Source organism: Zophobas morio, unplaced genomic scaffold, assembly GCF_036711695.1.
Source record: "Zophobas morio isolate AGI-343-1 ecotype UQ-CSIRO unplaced genomic scaffold, CSIRO_AGI_Zmor_V1 ptg000026l, whole genome shotgun sequence".
Lineage (NCBI taxonomy): Eukaryota > Metazoa > Arthropoda > Insecta > Coleoptera > Tenebrionidae > Zophobas > Zophobas morio.
The window spans coordinates 3,700,284-3,725,850 of NW_026972131.1; the positions used below are offsets into that span (position 1 = coordinate 3,700,284).

The 25,567-nt window shown below is 33.5% G+C and overlaps 2 protein-coding genes across 5 annotated transcripts; both read left to right on the forward strand.

Annotated features, from left to right (window-relative positions):
- Positions 1-589: 589 nt before the first annotated feature.
- Positions 590-4,620, forward strand: LOC135135994 (juvenile hormone esterase-like). 2 transcript variants are annotated; one of them, XM_064065097.1, is made up of 8 exons: positions 590-792; positions 2,670-2,805; positions 2,853-2,990; positions 3,042-3,204; positions 3,261-3,637; positions 3,686-4,021; positions 4,076-4,223; positions 4,304-4,620. In XM_064065097.1, exons 2-8 carry the CDS (start codon positions 2,671-2,673, stop codon positions 4,609-4,611), a joined length of 1,605 nt encoding a protein of 534 aa, XP_063921167.1. In that variant the 5' UTR covers positions 590-792; position 2,670; the 3' UTR covers positions 4,612-4,620. The 2 variants fall into 2 exon arrangements, with proteins under 2 accessions (XP_063921167.1, XP_063921166.1); XM_064065096.1 differs by lacking the exon at positions 590-792 and adding an exon at positions 1,936-2,581.
- A 4,342-nt stretch (positions 4,621-8,962) lies between these two features.
- On the forward strand, positions 8,963-20,238 carry LOC135136660 (esterase B1-like). Of its 3 annotated transcripts, XM_064066054.1 has the most exons (9): positions 8,964-9,130; positions 15,948-16,161; positions 16,216-16,353; positions 17,147-17,309; positions 17,699-18,084; positions 18,143-18,478; positions 18,528-18,675; positions 18,746-19,036; positions 19,742-20,238. In XM_064066054.1, coding segments are annotated over exons 1-9 (1,740 nt in total). In that variant the 5' UTR covers positions 8,964-9,068; the 3' UTR covers positions 19,744-20,238. The 3 variants fall into 3 exon arrangements, with proteins under 3 accessions (XP_063922125.1, XP_063922124.1, XP_063922123.1); XM_064066055.1 differs by lacking the exon at positions 19,742-20,238 and having other exon boundaries at positions 8,963-9,130; positions 17,699-18,075; positions 18,746-19,066; XM_064066053.1 differs by lacking the exon at positions 19,742-20,238 and having other exon boundaries at positions 18,746-19,066.
- Positions 20,239-25,567: the final 5,329 nt, after the last annotated feature.

Here is a 25,567-nt window from a genome sequence, read left to right on the forward strand (position 1 = left end):
TTGAGGTCGTGATAAAAGAAGCCCGTATTTCGAACCCCAAACCAAATTTCAGTAGGTAAGTATATATGATAATATAATCCACATACACATATGTATATATGTCTAGTATTAAATTATAGCATAGCTATTAAAAATATACAGGTATTAATTTCTTGATGAAACATTCTTGATACCTAAAAAGATGTTTTATACAAGATGTTTCAAAGCTGTTTTAAAAACGTTTCACATGAAATGTTTCAAAGAGGTTTCACATGAAACGTTTGAAATGAAACATAATAAGGGTGGGACATTTTTGGTTGCCGGGATGTTCCAGAAATGTGTCCAGGCTCTGTGAGAAACGTTTCATGTTTCTGAATGATTGTTTTTGACACATTTCAGACACATAAAAAGGTTTACTGGGTACTATCACTGAGCCTAGCCGACTTCTTATACCTCACTATCCCTAGGGATCTTTATTTTACTATTTACTATTGTCACGTATCCATTATGTAGGCAACCACAAATAATTTTGTTTCAGACCTTGAATTGTGTTACCCACCTCACAACATACCTCTGTAATCGTGTTACTTCGTTCAAGGTTACATCAAAATTAAAAACTAACAATAAAGCAGCTGATACAATGTTAATTATGTGTTTTTTCGACGAGTGATATTGTTATCTACCTCGACTTCATAACAACTTTAATAAACTGTTGACTGAAGTGTTTTGACATGTAATACATAATTATGGTTTAAATTAAAAATAAATAGAGTTTAAATAAAACAGATATTCGTGTTTTTACTAGTGAAGAAGGTAAGCATTTTTTAACTGATAAATAATACGACTGTAAAAACAATAAACTCGACAATAACTAGGTATATCAAAATAAAGAGATATGCAAAATTAAACGACACTTCCAAAACCATAATATCGTACTAAGTACATGATATTTATAATCATAATAAAATAGTGCGACGGTAACTGTTCCCAATGAATCTAAACAGTGTTTCTTGCTTTCTGCCTTAATGTCTGCAAATGTCTTAGTAGGAAAATGATCCATAATAATTTTTCAGTTCCGATAAAGACAAAATAAATTACTCAAAATTACATTTTACAATACAATAAATCCAGCTTTTTCGAAAAATTATAATATTTAATTGTGCTAATTTTATTTTTTAATGATAAGATTAAATAAAGTAATGCAGGTAATGTTAACGTGAAGATGAAGAAGCATGCAATGTGTATGTTTCAAGCGAGTTTTAGATTACAAAATTTTATGATTACCTTATGTCAAGGACAAATACCTCAGTTGGGACAGGTGCAATGTAATACGACTCATAATATCAATATTGTAATCCCAAATTTTTGGGAAAATAGAATGAGCCGTTCCTGATTTACTCAATTAAATAAATTGATTCATTAATTAATTTTCTAGACACCCTGTGTAAACAATTTCAAAAAATATGAAGGCAATGATAAAACACAAGTAGATACAGACTCATCATATTTTGCATATTTGTGGTACTATTTATTCAGCAAACTTCTGAGATGACGTTATTAAATTTTTGGGTCGAATAAACGATATATTTGTATTTGATGTAGAAGTATGTTATTTTGTAAAATTTAAAACTCATTAGACAAAGACAAATACATATATAAAATTTGACAACATAGTCGGGTAGTTTCGTAGATTATCTGACTAACAAAAATCGACAAAGACGGCGGGTACACAGACAGACGGAAACGGGAAACTATTTGTTCGTATTCAGGAGGTCATGACACTTCGAAAAAACATGCAAGTATCCAGTCACCCGACGGACAATACTTCCTTAGCTTACGCTCGGAAATTAAAAACATGTATGAAATGTTAATAGTGTAATTTTTTAATCTAAAACTAAATATTCGCGCATTCATTCTTTCTGAAACTGATGTGTTCGCACTACAGTCTAAATATAGTCATGTTACTATGACCTATCCCAACTATTAGGTACTACTGCGATAATTTTTAGATGACTACAACACAAAGTGTACTAGGTGCACCTTGAGTCACACACAGTGTTATTTATTAGCCATCCGTATGACATAGTTCTGTTTTTATCCGTTCGTTGTACACGGTATTTAATTTATTTAGTGTTTCATTTCGCACTAAAATTAAATCACATAAGTTTGAATTCATTTGAGTATTGACGACCAATAAGGTAACCATGGACTCCATGATGTAGTTTGGTTTTCTTCTCAAATCGGTTCGGTAGCTTTGGAGATTATCCGTCTAATAAAAATCGACACAGATGACAGACAGGCGGAAGCGGGAAACCCTTTCTTCGTACTTTAGGAGTCACGAAATAACCAGTTGCCCGATGGCAACAACGTTTTATGCTGATTCACTACTTCTACATAATTATATAATATTAGTATGTGTAGTAAAAATTGTCTTGTAACGTTTAAACTATGTGATATCTCTGACTATCCGATTGTACCTTAATCTTTGACCCCTCTGATTAAATCGTAAACGCAGTTGTCATAAACCTACAACACAACGCAGTTAAAACACATTTGCTTTACAATTATTACTCGTTAAAAATTATCGGAATATCTATAACACGTAAGTTATACAATTTTCGGCAGTTAATGATAAATCCATAATTTATACAAGTTATTATAATGTTTAAATTTCTAAAAAACATATTCAGAATGAAGGGACCAGTTGTAACAATTTCAAGTGGTAAACTTCGCGGCAAAACATGTACCAGCATTAACAACAGTCAGTTTCTCAGTTTCCAAGGAATTCCATATGCCAAACCGCCACTTGGTCGTCTCAGATTTAAGGTAAATTATGTTAACTGGAAAACAATATAAACAGTACGGTTGTACAGGCACCATTACCAGCAGAACCCTGGACTGGTATCCGAGATGCTACTCGTGAGGGCAGCAGTTCAATTCAAAGAATTCCCATTATTAAAATGCTTCAAGGTGGCGAAGACTGTTTGACTCTTAATGTCTATACTCCACAAGTAATTATTCTTCATTAGTTATTCTCAAATCGTTTTATAAATGTAATTTAGCTACCTGAGGAAAAAAATGAAAAAAGGGACAAGCCGGTAATGGTGTGGATACACGGCGGAGGTTTTGTCTCTGGTTCAGGAGGTACAGAAGTCTATGGACCCGAATTTTTGATGACCGAAGACATAGTTTTGGTTACAATTAATTACAGACTTGGAATATTCGGTAACACAATATACACGTTGTGGTTTAATTCTAATTACCTTAATATATTCATCAAGGGTTTCTTAGCTTGGAAGATCCTGACTTGGATGTACCAGGCAACGCTGGTCTCAAAGATATTGTGATGGCGCTTAAATGGGTAAAAGAAAATATTTCCTACTTTTCTGGAAACCCAAACAACGTGACCATTTTTGGAGAAAGTGCAGGAGCAGCTGCATCACATTACCTTATTCTTTCTCCTATGGCCAAAGGGCTTTTCCATAAAGCTATTCTTCAGAGTGGTTGTGCTTTAAACATCTGGGCTAAAGGCAGAAACGTGACCAGACAGATTGCTGATATTTTAGACTTACAGACTACAAACGAAAAGGAAATTTTAAATATATTGGAAACTCTACCGGTGAAAGATCTATACAAAGCAGCGGAGAAGATTCCTGACGTAAGTTAATATATTAACAAGGCCTTCAGTAAATTGTGTCTGTTGTAGCCTTTTATTGCTTGCGTAGTTAGACCATACGGCCCAGTTATCGAAAAAAAAGCTGACGGAGCTTTTTTGACTGAAGATCCACTGGAAATTCTCAAATCTGGCAGGTATAATCATGTGCCTATTATTATGGGTTACACTAACAGAGAAGGAATGCTTGGTGAAGTTTTTCAAAAACCTAAACCTTTTAAACCCATCACTGATTTCGAAAAGGCCGTTCCTTATTTTCTTGGTCTTCAACTAGGGTCAGACAGGTCAAAATTAGTTGCTCAACAAATTAAAGAATTTTACTATGGAAATGAAAAACCGACGTCAAAAAATAAGGATAAATTTTATTTGGTAATACACATATTTTTATACGTGAGTTATAAAATAAGAATGAAATTATTTTAGCTGCATAGTGACAACTTTTTCGTCAGAGAATTGTTATTGGCTGCTAAACTTCATGTAGAAACATCTACGTCTCCCGTGTTTTTGTACAGAATGTCTATAGACACAAGATTAAATATGATGAAAACTATTGCTATGATCAATGAACCAGGTATGTAACTTCTGAAGGTTTTGTTAAATTATTTATGATAATTATAGGTATGACGATTTTTAAAATGTAGATATTTTCAGGTGTTTGTCACGCAGATGATTTAGGTTATCTGTTCAAAAACATGGTGACTCCAAACATAAAACCAGGAAGCGACGAAGAACTGGCCATCAAAAGATTTGTTGCGCTATGGACAAACTTTGCAAAGTTTAATGACCCAAATTCTTATGAAAACAATTCTGTTATCGACGTAAATTGGAATCCGGTTACCAAAAGTGACGTTAATTTTCTGGATATTGGAAAAAAGTTAACTGTTGGGAGTAACCCGGAAGCTAACAGAATGGTATTTTGGAAAAACGTTTTAAATGTAAATTTAGTCCATAAATTGTGATTGTTTAAAGACTGTGACCCGGTTTATAGAAAGCAAATTAAAGTTAATTCGCGATTAACTTTTAGTTGAGGTCCGTTGCTAGGCAACGTGCATGTTTTAACCAATCACAGGCTCATATTCTACATTTTAATCCTCTGTTAAATTAATCGGGGATTAAATTTTTAATTCGCTTTCTATAAACCGGCCCTATAAGTTTTATTTATTTACCAGTTTTTTTATTTCATTATTCTTGTATTTTACTGCTGTATGAAATGTAATTGAAATGTTTATAATACCAACATATCCAGCATTTTCGAGTCGAGTTTTTTCTTAACACAATTTTGTGATGACGGACTCAACATCTTTGCAAGGACACGTATATCAAGTTGGATTGGTGCTGTATAATACTAAAATAACAGTTTGGTATTCCGAAAATTGACTGACCGATTCATTAACTGTTTTGCGTCACCCTGTATAAACAAATCTAAAAAATATGAATGCAGTGATAAATTACAAGTATAAACTGATCTTTTGTTGCACATTTTAGATAGGATTTATTCGGCAAAATTTTGGGCTGACATCATGAATTTTTTGGAGAGGATCGGCAATTATATTTTGATTAAAAATTTATCATGCTTTATCTCCGTTTCAACATGGATTCGTAAAAAGGAGCTATTGATGATAATAGTCAAGTGGATGTCATTTGCACCGACTTTTAACAAAGCTTTTGATCAGATTGATCACTATGCACTCCTTGCGAAACTTAGCGCTCTCATTTGGTCTTTCTAACTCATTGCTTCAATTGTTTAAATCTTGCCTCCTAGAGAGTAAACTTTTTGTTAAATATCAGAGTTTTGTTTCTGACGGCTTTTGTTCCACCTTTGGTGTGCCGCAAGAGTCCAACCTAGGGCCATTACTCTTTTTACTATACGCGAACGATATTGTGGATCTGCTGACCTGCCAAAAACTGCTTTTCGATGATGATCTTAAACTATTTTTGACACTTAATACGATACAAGGCTTTTACAAGACAATTTACACTTATTATTTATATGGAGCGAACAAAAATCGTTTATTCTTAAATATCATCAAACGTGTTGTTGTCAGCTACTCCAGGAAAGAATAAACTACCATCTACGAATATTCGATTGATTCGGTGGTCTTAAGCAGACTGGACTTATTCAAAAGTTTTAGGTGTTACATTTAACTATAAATTCCCCTTTTAGAAATCATATCCTTGATCCTGTCAGCAAAGCCCACAAAATGTTTGGTTTCATTTACAGGAACTGTTCCGATTTTACTACTGCTATTGTTATATTAAAATGAAACCCATGAAATTTATAATTTTAAATATTCTCCTTTAACATCGTGTGATGTTAAGGGATTCTTCTCTATAAAAATGTCCTAACAGACAAAAGGAAACATTTTTCTGACGAAGATTTAGAAAAATATCTAATTTGTTAAGCAAATTTTAACGACCTTTAGGATCGCTGATTATGTAAAATAATAAAATAAATGTAGATCTTGTGGTGACCAAATTTGAATCAAATTTTCGCGCTGAAATTAATTAACAGCGGCGCGAAATCACATATGAATAATTTGAATTTGAAAAAAAAATCAATAAAAAATATCCTTGAACATAGGCCTTGTGCACATTAGTTCTTTTTCTGGTAGTTGGTACTTCTGCTTGGTAGTTAGAGGGTTGGTTGGTAGAAAAGATGGCCGCTTGGTGGAGGGAGGTAAAAGCGTCAGTGTGTTTTTGGTTGTTGTGTGTGCGGTAAGGAAGCTAGATTAGGTTTAGGTGGTTTGGTAGTTAATAAAAGGGAGGAAGCCTTTGTTTAACGAAAATTAATCGTAATTGTTTGTAAATTCACAGTTCATGTTAGGAGTTTAATCGTTAACTTGTTCTAACACAATTTAACAATCAGGAAACTGCTTAAATAAATCACTGCTAGGAGATTTCATGAAATTCACTGAGTCAGGATTTTGTTTGTCTAATTATGAATAAGGTTTCCGGATGCTAATACTTAAGTGTTACATTATAAAACTTGTTAATTTCTCACACAAGATCGCTAATAGTTCATTAACGGCAGCTAAATTAACAGTTCATAATATCGTGAACTGACGGGGAGTATTAAAGATTTCTCTCCTTAGACAGTTATCATCGTTATTATCATCATTACATCACCGAGGCATTTCCTCGCAACGTTAAAGATTACATCACCCAGGCATTTCCTCGCAACGTTAAAAATTACGTCAGTTTGACGTTTTTTCTCGCAACGATGAATGGATATTTTTGTGTTTATTTATTATGTGTTTTGTTTGGGATAAGCAGTTCACGATATTATAAACTCTCAAAGCTAATTGTTTTAAGTAACCAATCACTTGGGTCAAGACATATAACGTAATGTAAATTCTATGTTTGAATAGTTGATAAAGTGTGGCAAATATAAATTTCATGTAATTTTGTTAGCTTTGCAATTCACCTCATACAATATTTCTCTACCTCACAATTTTAACCTCAGTAATTTTCTTTGTTGTATAATTTAAATTGAATGTAAACTTTCATGCTCTGCAGTTTTAACCTCACGCAATATTTTTATTTGCACAAGTTTATTTCACACCAGATCTTTTGTTTTTATAAATCTGTCCAATCTTAATCTCAAATCAGAATTATTTGTTGTTTAAAATTTCACAAGATTGTATTGTGAATTTAAATGTTGTTTATTGCTCTTTTTGAAACTTTAACACTTGTTCAGTTGTCGTTAATATCAGAGTTATAAGAATTAAACGTTTGAATGGAATTGAGGTTAAATAATACAGAAACACTTGGCGGAAGCGGAGTGCGCGGTTCCTAGTCGAGTTGCCGGGAATTATCGCGATATCTGCACGAAAGATGCAGGTTAGAATAGAATTCAGGGGCGGTCGAGATGACGTAACGCTGTCGACTTGGCCCAATAGTCGAAACCCACTACTATTCTACTATTAAAATCTAGGAATCCGAATTACAATTTTACTCAACAAATGAATACAATCGGTTTTGTAGGTGAGAAGGCTATGTAGGAGTTTAATACTAAAAATGAAACAGCTAGTGTGAAAAAGGCTACAACTAAACCTGGCCAGCAGAGCCGTGTGATCATATCCCTGAGGACGATAAACACCGTCGATTAGGAATGAAAGTAATTTAAGATACTTCCTCTGTACTGAGTCAACTAAATGTATGTACATAGGTAGAATAAATAGAATACAATATAAAAATCTTTGTCTACATTGACGCCTTGTAATACTTTGTTGACAAGTTTAAGCTCTTGAGTCCCGGTATTTTTTTTCTAAAGTATCTTGCAGCCTTTTAAATGCCATTTCACCCCCTTTCCCCGGGGTATCTTCCACTCGTTTATACAATTGTTCTACAATATATCCACAGACTGACTTAAAGTCAGCTCAGTGGTCTGCAATCTAATTACACTTTTTTTTAAGATGATAAAATGGGTTTTTATATAAGCCAAATTATGTTAGAAATAGTATTAAGCGTGGACGATACATTTAGACACTGTGGAATCATATTCCATAATAACCCAAAATGTTTAATTTAATTTAAAATTATAACAACAAAATTATGAATTCCAATAATAAAAAAATTAACCTTTTTTATATCGCCAAAATGATTGCAATAATAGATTGTCGCTTCAATCCATGAACCCCATTCTGACAGAACAGGTTCTGGAGGCAATGCACAATCTGGTAAGGCTTCCGGGATGGCTTGGATCCTCAAATGAGCTTTAAGAAATACTTTCTTCACATTGGAAATTGAAATAAGCAGAAAAAAGTAAAATAGGGTCGAAAAAGGCACAGCTACACAAAATTTATATACAACTTTCATGAATTTACCTACAACCAAAATGAAAAGGCATTTGCCCTAGAGTCCAGTCTTTGGTAGTAATAAGTAACATTGAATCTTAAATCCTAGACATTTTTTTCAGTGTGTTGTGACGTTAATTTTATACATGAAATGTGTCTTCCCCATTTTTTTCTATTTTCGAAGTTTTGGAAACTTTATTGATTTTGGCCGTTTAGCCTATATTTATTAAATACATAATATCACAGGTGGATGATTATCTAAACTTTTAAAACAAACATTGACAAATTTGAATTCACCATCATTTTCATTCTAAATTGGAACCCCATTTTTGAATATTCAAATAATAAAACGGATTTTGAGCTATCGCAGTTCGATTTATTAAGTCTCACTGTATTACAAGAGCGCGATTTAAACACGCTAGTGTATTTCTGGTTGCCTATGATTACTATATAAATTCAGCTTTTATTTTATTGGATACCTCCTGCGTCGGTCCTCGAATCGTGATGCAGACATTTGTACATTGATCACACCTATGTAATATCCGCACATGTTCCAGTGTTATGTGTGATATAGAGTGAATGTTATGTGAGAGTAATGCTGTGATAAAAAGTGACACAAGATGGTTTTGGCAAAAATTAATGTCATGTGGAAGGCTCTTGCTAAAAACATTTACATAATAAAGTTAGTATTATTTTAAAATAAATATACTCAATTATGAATGAATTCGGCGGTTTCTAATTAATGTGCTGCAACAGGAAATCAACATTTTAATGAAACCCGGTATTTTCATTGCCAAACCATGACCGCACAAACTCTTCTTTGTAATGTTTGATTGAACAATTAGGTTTCTTAAAACTGATAACACAATTTCAACTAAACATTTTCAAATCAAATAATGATGATTTTTACTTTCACTCTTACGTATAACTTGATTAAATATGTGTTTTCAGGAAACAAATCGCAAATAAGATAATTTAGGCACGTCAATAAGCACACAAAAGTTTCGTTTAGGTACGGAATGAATAACTGTAAATGGTGTAATGGTTTAATAAAATTTACAATCTGAATCGTTAAGTGAGGCAATTTTACACACATGTATTGCCGCTGAGAATAATTACATCCTCTTTACGGTGTTGTAGATTTTGATTATATACTTTCATTATTTCAAGAGCGAAATAATTATGTCAAGTGCTCGTTTTAAACGCAATTCGCGGTTTACATGTTCTGATTTTGTCCAAAAAAGTTAAAAAGATTTCACACAGTGACGTTGTTGTTTCAAGTGTGCAACTGTAGGTACTAGTGGTATTACATAAGTTTTAAAAATATTGATCTCTATGGAACTTTAATGCTGATAATTTCAAGCAGAGGCAGCCAATCAGATTATTTTATCAACTGTGTCTAGTATTCTACATATATATTGTTAACTAATTCTCAGTCATAATCACAATATTTCACCCTTAAAAATTACAACGATTTTAACAAAGGTGATAACAGAGAAGTAATCAGAAACACCTATTACAATTAAATTTGTGTAGAATTTAGCACACTGCATCGTCATCACACACAATTTTTATGATCATCTGTTGATAACTACTCGAGATGGTGTGTGGTAGTGAATTAGCTATATTGTTTTGGTACATAATAATAATTTACTGAGCTTTCATAATAATTATAAATTATTTTCACGATGTTATTGCAGTTTCTAATGTTGTAAATATTTTTCGAAAAAAGAGATCTATTACATTGTCTGGTGGTATGTTTGTGAATATATTATGACACAAAAGAAAAATTAATTTATCAGTAAGAGGCGGCTCGATTCCGGAAATTTTATTTATTGATTATGTAATTAATGTGTGAAATGACTCATTTGATCGATGATCTCAACAGACCTCATCTAATTCGTGACAAAAACCAGATTAAGATAACTCAAATCAGGAGTACAATGTCCTACTGGTGTGACTCGACTCAAAGGTCAAATGATAGATTTTGCTAAAACAGCCCTAAGATAAATAACCAAATCACGTTTTACTCACATGGCCGTCATTATAATAAATAAATAAACACACTCCCTTCTATTAGATACAAATATCCATACAGAGTGAGGTCTTTGTATAGGAAATTGTTTACAACTGCCAGTGATAAAACATTTTAACCGCAATCCAGAGCGATTTCTGGGAGAATATGAGCAACAGTTTACACACTCGTATTGTAGCAAATTTTAATACAGAGTGTTCATTTTATCTGACAATTTTTGCATAGGCAACATATTATACACCCCAGAGACGACTTCGTCCAATGTATTTTTTTTTATTAAGCATTCATAGCAATCACAAAAAAAAAGACAAAGATGTCAATGCCAAATAATGACAAAATTGAAAAAACTAACATGAAATATTCAGGTGTTAAAATGAACATCCTGTACACTTCATGTAAAATATATTTTTAATATGCAAATATAGTATTCATACTTCGTGCACTTTACATGATTGATGTAAAAGTCTAGGTATACTTTATTTTATGATCTTATGTGCCGAGGTCATAAAACTTCATCATGATCTTTTTTTTTTAATTTATCACACAGAAGACAGCTATAAGCATTGAGCGGACCGCTAGAGGAGGTATAACAATTTTTTCCTTTTTTCTATGTTAAAATAATATTAATATCTATCGTAGATATTAAACAGGGTAATGCACAAAATTCATAAAAAGTGCAGCAAAAAATTCCGTCATCAATATTTTTTTTTAATAGGAAGGCATAATTTTGATTGAATTATTTGATAAAGCTTAGTTTTCTGCATATGAAAATGTAGTTGTTGTAGGGGTTGCATAACAAACATATTGAGAAAATTAGTAACAAATAAAATAAACTTGATTTTAATGATAAATATTAAATAAACAGAACAATACGTTGGAATAAAAATTTCTAGTATAGAAATTATTCAAACTGTTCCCCATTTACTTTGGATAGTGCTTTTACCAAAAAGGTAAACAGACTGTCGCTTAATAAAAAAATAAAAAATAAAAAAAAAACCAAGACTGACCGATAAAGTCATTAATGTGATCAGGGAAGACGTGCTCAAAACTAGTAATGACTTATGGAAGAACTGTATCCAAGACTGTATTACAGTTGAATTTTCTTATGTTTCAAGGATTTGTTATTAATGTCAATGATGAGACTAGCGATATTTTTGGAGACGATTTTGAAACTGCAAATAATGATTTCGATTAGGATTTCAGTGATTTACTTAATTTTTTATGTATAACCGGATATATTCTGCACGTTATTTTTTAAATAGTAATACCACGATAGACTAAACACTGATATTGCAGAAATAATGAACTTCGCACTTGTCGATAATAACAGTAGATAAAATATAGCATAATTGCTTCTAGAGTGAGGTACTTAATTTCTCAAGTATTACTTAAGTTTATGAAAAAAATTTTTTTGTCCATATTTAGTTATAAATTTGTTTCATGATGTTTTTTGTTATTTTGTCTGCGACCGAATATGTTTTCATGGTTGTAAATGTTATTCACTGGTTGCTACGACCAGAATGGTAAGTAATGATAATGTATGCAAAATTATAATATCTATGCCAGTAACATATTTTGAAAATTAAAAACAGGCTTCGTTCATAGGTGATGAATTTCTTTCAGCATCACAAACGGATAAAATTCACCAGAGTTTCGTTGGTCGTACACAAAATAGTGTATGCATCACGAACACTTTTTGGCACATATTGTTACTGCTTTTTTAAAAGCTCTTGTTTATTTATCAGTGACCAACATCCTTGAATTATAGCTCTCTAACCCTTATTTTTAGGTTTTTTTTTTTTTTCAAATTAATATTAGAACTAAGTACATAATGCATCATTTTATAGTTGTCACGTGGTGTGACTTTAAATTAAATACCGAAATTTATTTTTGGTCTGATTATTATTGAAAACGCCAGTAAAGATTATCTCAATACTGCAAGCATTTCAGCTCATACCTTTCAGTAAAGATCTGTTTAATAATTGTTTGAGATGACTTCCTCATTTTAAGGTGAGGAAATTATATTAATTTTGATACGTTCAATGTAACACTAACAAAATGTTACTATTCCCAAAATGTCCTCTAAATTACAAGAGAACGTTCTGAATAAACCTTTTCAAACATTCACCTTTTAAGGTGTTCTTTACACCAAGTTTATGTTTGATAATTTTAATTCTCTCGAAATGTGATAATTGGAAAAATATAGGACAAATTTACATGATAAATAAATTATTCAAAATTCTTTACTGTTAAAATGCGCGTGATCTTGAAATATCTGGTGATCTAATCTTTAAATGAAACTTACATGATACCTTACTATTTTTAGAGTGTTCAAGCTTATTTGAGTGTGGTTTTCTTCACCATCGTGTACTCACGTATGATATACGACGTTTTATCTTACAGTTAAGCAGCTTTAACATAAAATTAAGAATAAAATAAATCCAAACTGAGAGCCCATTTAACTTAAAAAATCGTATTGTCATTACATGTATTGCATTACATTACATCACTTGTGAGCACTTTATTTCACTTGTTACTAATGTTTCAACAACTCTTGCTGCTGACACAATCTATGACATTATATTAGCGACATTTGAATCCAAAGAATATGCTTCTGTTACTTGTTTCGACCTTTCTAAAGCTTTTGATCGTGTCGATCACGACATTTTATGTAAGTTAAAATGGCTTTCTATTGACCAAAATTCCGTAACTTGCATTGAATCCTACCTCAGTTCTAGATGTCAGTTTGTCTATGTTAATGGTGACAAATCAGAGATAACGTATATTAAGAAAGATGTCCCACAAGGATCAGTACTGGGTCCCATACTTTTCCTTATATATATTAATGACATGCCACAAGCTGCACCAACTGGCAAAATAACTCTCTTTGCACGTGATACCACAATTACTAATACCAGTGATGATATTGCAAAGCTAATTAATAACCTTAATATTTCTAATGAATATTTTGCTAAATGGTCCTTAAGTAACAAATTAGTGATCAATAAAGATAAAAGCCAAAATTTGATTTGCTCTCTTAGGCAATAATTTGCAAAAAAAAGAGTATTAAGTTGCTAGGTATTATGTTAGACACAACTTTGAGATGGAATTTTCATGTGGACTATATTCCAGACAGAATTGCCAAAAATCTCTTTGTTTTCAGACAAATGCATGGTGTTGTTGCACTTGAAAGATTGTTGACTGTGTATCATTCTTGTGTTGGCTTTTCATTTCAAAGGAAATATATACGTGTCATAGCTAGTCTGAAATATAGACAGGAATGTCGACATGTATTAAAAAATTTAAGGATCCTTACCGTTCCTTCCGATTATATACTTCATTGTTTAACTTATATTCATTCTCGTATTTCAGAATTTAACACTGCCAATCATATGTATATGGCAACATCTTGTGATCTCTTTCGCCCTAACTTTACACGTATTAATAAGTCAAGAGATTCAGACTACTTTGCTGGTAAATTTTATAACGCTCTTCCTCCTGTTATAAAAAGCTTGAGGAAAGAGGTTTTCAAAAAAAGAATTAAATTATTTCTGGTGAGAAAAGCATTCTTTAACCTTGATGAATTTTGTGTTGTGTCTCAACTTAAAGAAAATTGAATTAGTTTAATTATTATAAGTATCTAAGTGAAAGAGAAACCAAAATTAAACTTCTGTTTTGTACAAAAGATGCTCAAAATGCTCCCTATTTGCTTCCTGTCAGTAAAAAACACGCTGAATAAAATTTTGTAGTGAGTTAATGAGAATTTCTGGACGAATGCTAGCAATTTCGTTAGGTATGCGTTCCTGCAAGTCTATAAACGCGATTCTTCAAATAGCCCCTGACATTGAATATACTGTAAAACCGCAGCTTGCCCATACGCCTTCGTACTAAAAACTAAACCATGACCTAAACAAAATCTAACAATGGGACATTAGATCGAATGATTTAGTCTCAAGGAACATTAAAAACGTAGGATACAATGGAAAAATATGGATATAAAATTATAATAATACATATATTCGTATTTCGTCATGTTTACTTTACAGCAGACGAAAAGCAGAGGAAATGTAACCTTGTGTGGTAAAATTAAAGTGAAATATTTTAGATTCATTGTTGACTCTGTTATTATTTCATTAAAGAACAGTTCAAAGTGCGTTCACAAAAAAACATCGTTTATTTCGTTTAAAACAAAAATTCTTGATTAAAACACAGCACGTTCAAGGCGTTGCGTGCTATTTCTGATTGTTGTTATTTGTACAAAATTTGCTAAATTTTCAATGTCGTACGAGTCGTCTATTTTACTACTGCAACTGAGAAACTAAATGATTTACGTAATATACATTCAATAAAACACAGGTTTTTGTATAAACTGATATTACATAAATGTTTGTACATGCTTCTACTAAATAATATACAAATTTTGAGATAACTCATGCACGATGAATATAAAAATAATGAGATACGACTCCACTATTTAATAATCTGCAATTCGTGCTGTATCAAAAGTTCACTTTTTTGTAATTTGGCGTAGTCTAATGTTATGTTATGACTAGTTTTTAACAATAAGTATAGTATACGGATTTTGAAAATTATGTACATTACTATCCGTAGAATTTAAAGGAAAAACTTAAAATGTATCTTATTATGAATTATTATCATTTATTTAAGAAATAATAACTGCGTGATAACGAGCTATGGAAATTTTGTTGCTTTTCGAAAATATAAAATATCCCCTCTGTTATGCGAATCTCTGTTAAAAAGAAATGAAGCCGATCTGTTACATCCTGAACACAATTAGTTTAAACTTATTGTCAAATTGTCATTGCTGATAAAAATGTCTTATTGAAATTTGATGTAACTATTAAATCCTCATCTTCATATATAAATTAATTATTTAAACTAGTTTTATCCAGTCCACATAATTAACTCGCTTATAACTTGATTATTGGAGTAAGAATTGTTAAGCACATTTAATTTGTTTATACGGGTTTGTGATTATGTTTTAATTTCTATTTCTAGAATAATGCATTTAAAATTATGTAAAATGTATTTTCATGGTCAAAGAACTTTAAGTTAGTCGGATGAGTAATGGTTTTCATAAGTGTCCTAACCTACTGAGGTTTCAACTTTCGTACTTGTCATGATTATAACTAAAGATCGGCTTTCACCTCTTGCCAGAGTAGAAAAGTACAACCCCGTACTCTCCGTGCGCTGAGTGTAGATGTAGAGAAAAATAGTAAAAACATATAAACACTTGAACTTAAGCTTCTTATTAATGGTGAGGGAGCGATTTTTCCCATTGGTTATTTGCTTTAAAATATATTTTGTTGAATCGAATTTAATATTCGAAAAATATATGAAATTTTTCTGCTCCGACAGAAACTCCTTCTTCTTTTATAATTAGAATATAATATCATACTTTTAAAGAGATAGTAGTGTTGAACTAATTTCATTTCCTTTTCAGAATACTTCTATTGACTGTGATACGTCACTATTTACCCGGCCACAGAAAAGTAATAAATATATACAAAAGATTAAAAAACGTAGAAGGGCCAGTTGTATCTACAACCAATGGTAAACTTCGGGGAAAAGTAGGAACAGCCTTTAACGACCGGTTATTCTACAGCTTTCAAGGAATACCTTATGCTAAGCCTCCTTTAGGTGCCCTCAGATTCAAAGTGACTAAGCTGCAACTAAAAAAAGCAAAAAATACCCACACATAACTGTTTTAGGCACCACAACCTCCGGAGCCATGGACAGGTATCAAAGACGCTACTCACGAAGGAAATGATTGTGTGTCTCGACATACAGTTTTAAGAACATTAATTGGTAGCGAAGATTGTTTGACACTGAATGTCTACACACCTGAGGTAAACTACGAATTGAAGAATTCTTTATTTAATTAGTTTCTTTTTTTTGTAAATGAACCACTTGTAATATCTCTGTATACATTGTTGTTATAGAGTATTTCTAATTTACTCAAAAGACTAAAGGAAATCGTTTATTCACTTAAACATTTTTCGTTTATAAGTTTATAAAAGTATTTAATGACTGTTTAAATGAGCACGTGGAAAACAATCAGCTGTAAGTTTCTTTTTAGCAGTGTTCGCTTGCTATACGTACACAGCAATTGCATTTGCAATTAAACACAGGTAAAAAAATTATATTCAAGATTGATTAATATTATTAGAATCAGCTAAAATAATTAGGTTCAAAATTAGTACTTACAAAGTTATTTTAGTTTATTTTATTTTCTGTATAGTACCGTACGGTATTATCTTGTGGTTATTGTTTTAGAATTATGATTATGTTCAAATTCCAGTGTTTGCGAGTCTCCCTATAATAATGTGACATTACACTGTAATTAATTAAGTTACGTGACACAAATTAATCAACAGTTTGCCACACCTATTACCTTAAATTAATGTTTTTCTAAAAAAAAGCGTCAAGTTTGTTGAATAGAGGTTGAACGTTCGTCTGAAATATACTGACGTCATTAGTACTTCCTTGGACTTGGACTTCGGTCTTGATTTAAATATAAATTGTAATACGGTACGTGTTAGACGGACTAAAAATGAATCTTACTTTTCGTAATTCCCCTATAAAAATTCGTGAATAAATTAAGTATGTCCTTGAAAATAATATAAGTGTTTTCTTTTTTAGCTACCAACAAACCAAAGAAATGATGATTTAAAACCTGTGATGTTTTGGATTCATGGTGGTGGCTTTACTTCTGGCTCAGGAAGCACGGAAGCCTATGGTCCTGAATTTATATTGATGGAAGATGTTGTGCTGGTCACAATTAATTATCGTACTGGAATTTTAGGTAACATTAATTTGAAATATTCGAAGATTACTCAATGACAATCAAATCAGTTCGAGTATTTTAAATATTTTTAACTTGCACTAGTAGACTACCACTTAAATTTGGCACCACTTTCTGTGACCTCTTAAAGGCTTTCCATTGTGTCAATCATAGTCTACTCAATTCCAAACTAAGAAATATATGTATCGTGAATTCATCTGCTAAATCACATCATACTACTCTCAGTTGTCTCAGTTTCAAATAACATTTGGCGTTCCACAAGGGCCCATTATGGGACCCCTACTATTTATACTATACATCAATGATTTACCAACAGCCAATGATGATGTGTATCTGATATTATAACGCTAGCAAAACCTAATTACTTAATCAAATTAATTATTTCACAGGTTTTCTGTGTTTCGAAGATCCGGATCTAGACATTCCAGGAAATGCAGGAATGAAGGATATGTTAATGGCACTGCAGTGGGTCCATGACAATATAATCCACTTTGGTGGAAATCCAAATAATGTAACAATATTTGGAGAAAGTGCAGGTGCAGCTGCATGCCATTATTTAATTTTATCTCCAAAGGCCAAGGGTCTTTTCCATAAAGCTATCCTCCAAAGTGGTTGCGCTATAAATGTTTGGGCTAAAGGACGATCGTACACCGAAGAATTATCTGAAGTGCTAGGACTGGAAACTAGAGATGACCAAAGTGTTTTCAAAGCAATTCAAGATTTACCACCAGATCAGTTATACAAAGCCGCTGAAAAGATGTGTGATGTAAGTGAAGTATGGACGTCGTTGTTTTTCTTTTCTAATTATTAATAAATCGTCTGTGTTGTTCCAGCCATTTATTGCTTGCAAAGTTAGACCCCACGGTCCGGTAGTGGAAAGAAAGTCAAAAGACGCTTTCCTTTGGGAAAATCCTCTGGATATAATGAAGTCTGGAAGGTACAATCATGTTCCGATTATAATCGGGTTTACAACAAGAGAAGGAATATTAGGCGAAATTGTACAGAAGCCGTACCCCTTTAGACCGATAACCAATTTTGAACTCAGTGTTCCACATTTTCTAAAAATTGCTCGTGGTTCTGAGCTTTCGAAACAACTAGCTGAAAAAATCAAATTGTTCTACTATGGTGACGAAGAACCGACAACGGAAAATAAGGACAAATATTACATAGTAAGTATGTGTAATGTGTCTCAATTAAAAAAATGAGTTCCTTTTGTAGTTAGAAACGGATAACTTTTTCCTGCGAGAAATATTAACTACGGTGAAATATCACGAACAAAATTCATCAGATTCTGTTTATTTGTACAGAATGTCGAGTGAAACCTCCCTGAACATGTTAAAAAAAATTTATAATATGACTGAACCAGGTAAAATATTTTATTTCGATTTAGTTTTCTCGTTCTGGACATATTTATATTTAGTAAACTATGGTTTTAGGTGTTTGTCATGGTGATGATATTGGATATTTATTTAAAAATTTACTAACTCCGAACATAGAGCCTGGAAGCGATGAAGATATTGGCATGAGAAGATTTGTACATATGTGGACAAACTTTGCCAAATATGGTAACCCGGTGCAAGATGACAACACTTCAACTGTTGATGTTAAATGGAAACCTGTTACACAAAGCGAACTACATTTCTTGGATATAGGAAAAGAGCTAACCATGGAGCTGAATCCAGAACCAGAAAGAATGGAATTTTGGAGCAACCTTTTCGACATTTATTGTAAATAAATGACGATTTGTTTTCTTAAAAGTGTCTATCATTTGATCTGTCTCTGTACTTACAGAAGTATTAAATATAGTTTCTGTTGCCAAATAATGCACACTCACGCATTACACAGTGTTTATCACACTGAAGGCTAGACAACCTGTTGGAAAGCTGTAGACTGCAGTTTCGATCTCGTTGGATCTCATCAGTACAGCATATTCCATCGAGATTAGCAGACACATGCATCTTACTAACGATAGAAAAACAATTTGAAAAATATAGACACAGATAAAATTAAATATATTAAGGGAAAAAATAACTAAATAAAAATTGCAACTGTTCTGTTTAATGTTAACTGTGCTAACATCTTAAATTGAAAGCAAGCGGATTAGACATTTGTTTTCGAGATGGCATTACCATATACATAATTAACGCATTTTTGAATATAGATTTTTTTTAATTTATTGATGTACTTAGCACAATCATACTTTCTTTCTCATTGAAATGCCAAAATAAATTATTTTAAATAAGAATAAATAAAAAAGAAAGATGACATAGTTACTTTTGAAAATAATTTTAATTTGACATATAAAGTGTTTCTTACAAAAATGGTACATTTAAGTGAAACTGAGCGTATAGAATTATTAATGATTATCGGTTACGGTGGCAAAAGATGAAGTTTTGTTCAAGTAGTAACACTTATCAAGTCAACTGTTTCAGAAACCCTAGAAAGATTTAATGAAGCTGGAAGTGTTAAAGAACATCCAAACCTAGCAGGCAAAAAACTGTTACGGATGATGAAAATGCCCTTAATGTCCTCATAGACGCAACAGAATATCTCAAAACGTCAGTGCAACAATTAGCGCTGAAACGCAATGTTAGTAGATAGAAAATATCAATTCAAACAAGAATGAAAAAGGAAAAGTTTCACCTATACAAAATTCATTTGATACAATTGTTTCGAAATAAACCCATACGCCGCCCCGATACGACGCCTATGGATTCTCGAGCTTTCTAATACGCACGGCGTTGATGGGTGAATCATCTGTCAGGAAGTCCCAAAGTCGCGATCGCACAAGTATGGGTTTAAATAGAGGCCACCTTCGGGAACGATTATTATTCAGCTAGTAGAGTCAAGAGACGTTGCGTCGGAATTATTTTATAATAGTTGTTAGTCGTATAATTCGGGTTATTAAGAAATAAATTGTTAAGTTTTACCCACGCCGATTTCAATTACCCGTCCAACGTAGCATTACATTTATTTATTTATGTACAGACCTATTTCCTTGAAAATGGAAGAGCTAAACTGCATGTGCCATTATTAAAACCTTAAAATCTACGAACATAACCCACGAAACTAATTAAAATTAATCCTAAAAATCCTCTATATCATCTGCAATTAAAAACTTAAAATTAACCTTAAAATGCCTAATTATGTGCGATACCTTCTAAACCATAATAATAATACGTGCGTGATAATTAAACTTCAAAACTGCTAGATACGAATTTGAGTAACGCACTTAAGTATTTAATAAACTGCAACTGGGCAGTTACCAGCTAACTAAGTACTATTAAAACAGCTAAAAACAATTAAACTAATAAATCTTGTACTGAGAATAAAGTAAACAAATAAAATTAACGAACTAAAACATGCTCTTAAATCTACGCTAATTTGTGAAATTAAACATTCGCACCAAACGCATCGAAAACCTCAAAAATCGCATAAATTAAACAAATAGGTTTCGGCCGTACAAGAACACATTGTGGCAGAGAGAGAGCGAGATAAGTTAAGTATCACTGAAGCCAGATTTACACAAATGCAACATGGTATTTTCTGCATCTTCTTCTCGGTCTCAGCAAATTTTACTAAGTGCGGATTTCTTCAAAATTCATACAAAAACAGTAAGAAAAACTCGGTGCGAAAATGGACATAGTGTCCGACTACAACTCAGAACTTGAATTAATATCACTTCCTGCACTACTGCTTTTATTGGGATTTTTACCCATTTATCTTGTCTCCCGCGACGTTAGTGAGTCATATTTCTTTTTAATTTATGTGTTGCACGGAACGCGACTTTAGCTCTTCTTTTTTTAGTTTTATAGGGTTTAATTTCGTTTGAATATGGTTTCGATTCTGACGTTTTTATGCTACTACTGGCGTTTCTCCTGCTGCTATTTTAGTTTGGGTACGAATTTGCATGAAAATAATTGCGATTAGCGATTTTTATGGGTGTAAGGTTCTGCGCATGTTGTTCGCAATGTCTGACAAGCGCAATGATATTTGCAATTTGCGAATATGCGAATTTTGTTCTTACGTTCGGGGATTGGTGGTCTAGTTTTATTATCTGTTTGAATGGTACTATGTGCAGATTAGGACATGAGTGATAAGTAATTAAGATTTTCAAATTTTCGAATTTTGTTGTTATGTTCTGGGGATTTGTTATTAGTCTTTTTGTTACCATTTTCTCGTGAACGAATTTAGTATATATACTGGTCACATACCATGCTAAAAGAAGCTCACGTCGGTGTCACCAACTGTGGGTGATCAGGTGAGTAAAACAGCACTTGCATTTGTGGAAAATTTATTTTTGATGTTGTCGGTGAAGCTGACGATGGAAAAGTGACAGAGTTTTAAAAACCTTTAAAGGATCAGGGTTATATGAAGGGTGAACAAAATGTGTAAATTTCACGTTCGTAAATGGTAGCAACGTCTGGAAAAAATATCTGAAATTATATATAAATTGGTATACTGGTAGTTTTTTTGACTTACATAATTACTACAATGAATTGCACAGATCGACTATGCTTAAGACCCAAAAAAAATAATAGAGCACTGATAGCGAACTTGCAAAGAGACGATAAGGCAGTCATATATCAGTTGATTGCTGTAGCTTATTCGATTGTGTTTGATAATGGTGAATTTTACCAATTCAGAGCGTGTTGACAAGGTAATGCCTTATGGTGTGGCTGATGTAAACGCCAGCTTGGCCAGCGGATTGTCAATCCAACGTTTTTCAAATCGCGCGTTTCCATGTGCAAGAACATTTACGTCAGTGGTATAGCATCTCCGAGATCATAGTACCTTCAAGCCTCACCCTCACGACAGTGGTCATAGTAGGACCGAAGGATTACTGCAAGCTGAAGAACAAATTTTGGAACGCGTCGAAGAAGAGCCCGACATCAATATTCGCCGACTTATTGTCACAGTTTGTAGTGCATCGTACATTAAAATAACAAAGAAACATGCATAAAAAGTGTAAGCATTGGAGGTCGCTGATTGTCCACGTTGTGGAATTTACTGCGAATGGTTGTTAACAGCAGTTTCGTCAACGCCCTAACTATTTAAAGTGCATTCTGTTTACGGATGAAGCAAAATTCTGTCGCAATGCTGTTTTCAACAGTCACAACACTCACATTTGGTCCGATGAAAGTCTACACGCTCGTCAAGAAATACAACTACAAGGACCAAACATCCGTCACAATCAAAAGTCGATCAGCATGAAGCATTACCAAAAATCGGTCCTTCTCAGGACGACCATTTGTTTCTACAACGAACAATTTTTCGCACTGACCTTTAACGATGAATGAATGCATGAATGAACAAATGATAATCAGCAAAAAGTTGGTTTTACTTTTAATTGAAACTGAAAGTTTTTGTTCGAACGTTTTTCTAGCTACTGTTTAAAAGATGGATCACTCGCTTCGATCGAGGGTACGTGATACCGTGGTTAAAATTATTACATATATTTCGAAATCATCCTGTATAAATCAACCATATGAAAACTTTCTTAGGCAGAGTGAAGTGAATTTAAAAAGTACCTCAAGGTTTTTGGTCTCCTGTCAGCAGAGATAAAGAAAAATCTGGGTTGCTTCATACAATGTATTTCGAAAATAGAAGACGACAACAAATCGTTGATGGCTTCTATAAATATTTCAAGTTAATTTATGCCCAGAGTAGTACGTAATTCAAATTGGGGGAGAATTCATTCGTCCGTCAATGTAATGCCGAATAACATGCTTGAACTTACGCCATATGACAGATAATTCCGAGGGGTAAACCGCAGAGCAAATCAATTGTACACGCTAGCTAGAGGAAATCAAAGGAAATCACAGGAAATCAAAAAGGGAATCAGAGGAAATCAAAGCAAATCACAGGAAATCTCGTTGTAATTGGTTCAAGACGCATTTGTGAGAGGCATTCGGCATATGATGGTCTTCGAATTCCAAGACCAAGGCGGGTGGCTCTTCGTTGTGTTTGTTCTAATAGATTTCTGTCTCGACAAAGTATTGGGTACCATATAGCGCTGGCATATTCCAGGTGGGGTCTGATATACATGATGTAAAGTTTCCGAGTTGTTTCATACGACGGCTTTGAGAAAATTTTGTTACAGATTTATATCGTTGAGTTAGCTTTCTTGCATATTTTATCAATGTGTTGTGTCCAAGTCAAACGGTCATTAATGATGACACCCAAATCGTTAACAGATTTTACAGAGCGCAAGAGTTTTCCATTGATGGAGTAAGTGTTAAGAGGGTTGTTTGGCCCGATGTGAAGAACGACGCATTTGTCTTCGTTTAGTGGTAGAAACCAAGCTGAAGACCAAATGGCGATTTTGTACAGATCACTTTGGAGAGTGTCCCAGTTAGATGTGGGGTCAGCAAAAATTTTTGCGTCGTCAGCATAAAGGGCGCATTTTGAACTGATGCCAGCGACGAGATCGGATGTGTAAGCCAAGAAGAGTAGTGGCACCAGGACGCATCCTTGTGGTATACCACTTAAAACACTTCTGGGATTGGAATACTCCTTGTCCACCCGGACTTTGAACGAACGGTTATTAAGAAACGATGAAATCCACGTTAAGAGGTCTCCACGGACGCCTTGGTGATGGAGTTTGTGCATCAATCGCTGATGAGGAACACAGTCAAACGCTCGGGAAAAGTCTAAGTAAATGACGTCTGTAGGCTTATGTTTGTCAAGTGAGTCAGACCACTCGTTTAAGCATGATAATAAGTTGGTGACGATTGAGCGGCCTTTAAGGAAGCCATGCTGAACGTTAGGAATTATTTCATTTTCAACAAGAAATTGGGATAATGAATAGACTATGATAGATTCCATAATTTTGGACACCACTGACACTAAGCTAATCGGCCTGTAGTTGTCTGGAGAGAGCTTGTTGCCTTTTTTAAAAATAGGTGTGACGTAAGCACAACGCCAGACGTCTGGCACGATGGAAGTTTTGAAAGAGTTTGTCATTATTATGGCCAGGGGTGAGTTTAGGGAGCTGATACAGTGTTTCAGTAGGTGCACATCAATGCTGTCAGGTCCAGGGGCAGAGTTGGACTTAAGATTTTTTATTTCTTGTCTTATTATCGATGGAGTGAAATTGATGTTACTTAGAAAGTTCTCACAACTGGGAGTAGAGAGTACTGCTGTCAGTGGATCGTTTGGCTCTGGTGTGAAAGACTTGCAAAAACTCTCAGCTAATAACTCGGCGACTTCCAGGTTATTGTTGCACAGAGTTCCGTTGGGGTGTTGGATCAGAGGTACGCTGACCTTTGAGCACAGGGCATTCCGAATGTATTGGTGGAACTTCTTTTGGTTGTTGCTGAAAATTACTGACTGTTCATATGCCTTCTTAGCTTTCTGTAATTTGATAGATAGTTCGTTTGAGAAAAGCCTGTGAGCTACGTAGTCATTATTGCATTTTATTCTCCGAAATTTTTTCCAAAGGGCTTTCTTTTTTGATAATTCTTTTATAAGGTTACGATTTATCCAAGGTTTATTTTTCGCTCGTTTGATAACCATCGTCTTAGTGTATTTTGCTTTGAGTGATGTAATGATCGCTGTCAGGTAATTCCATTGCTCATTTGGATCTAAGTTACGGAGACAGGAGTGCCAATCAATTTGATTAATATTGCTGTTAACTAAATTGTAGTTAATACGCTTAACCACCGTTGAGTCAACGCGATTGGGGTGAGTCGAAACAAAAAATTGAATTTGGCTGCTTAACACTGCGTGGTCAGATATGCCGATTGGTGGTTCATGTTGAATATTTGACAAGAGCTGACGATCGTTTACAATAATCCAGTCTAGGAGTGAGGGGTTTGTGTTTTCTCTGAAGCGAGTTGGTTCATTGACAAGCTGTGTGAGGCCAAGGTCTATTAAGAAATTGTGATAAAGAGCTTCTGTACTGTTAGGATGATCGAGGGATACAATATGTTTGAAGTCTGGCAGATTGAAATCGCCAGTGACGATTACTTGAGAGTATTGGGTAATTAGCTCAGTCAAGACTGTAATGATATTATTGTCTGTGGTTGCGGGGGTGTCTGGTGGCCTGTAGATACATAATAATAAGAGACTGAAGGATTGTAAACAGATGTGAAGAGCAAGGGTTTCCACTGAATTAATTTCAATGTCAATAGTTTTAATTTGGAAATGCGAAAAACAGTTTTTATTGAGGAAAATTGTGACACCTCCTCCTCGTTTGTGGACTATATCGTTACGGTGTATGTTATAGTCGGGCGGACAAATCATTGAGTTGGGAA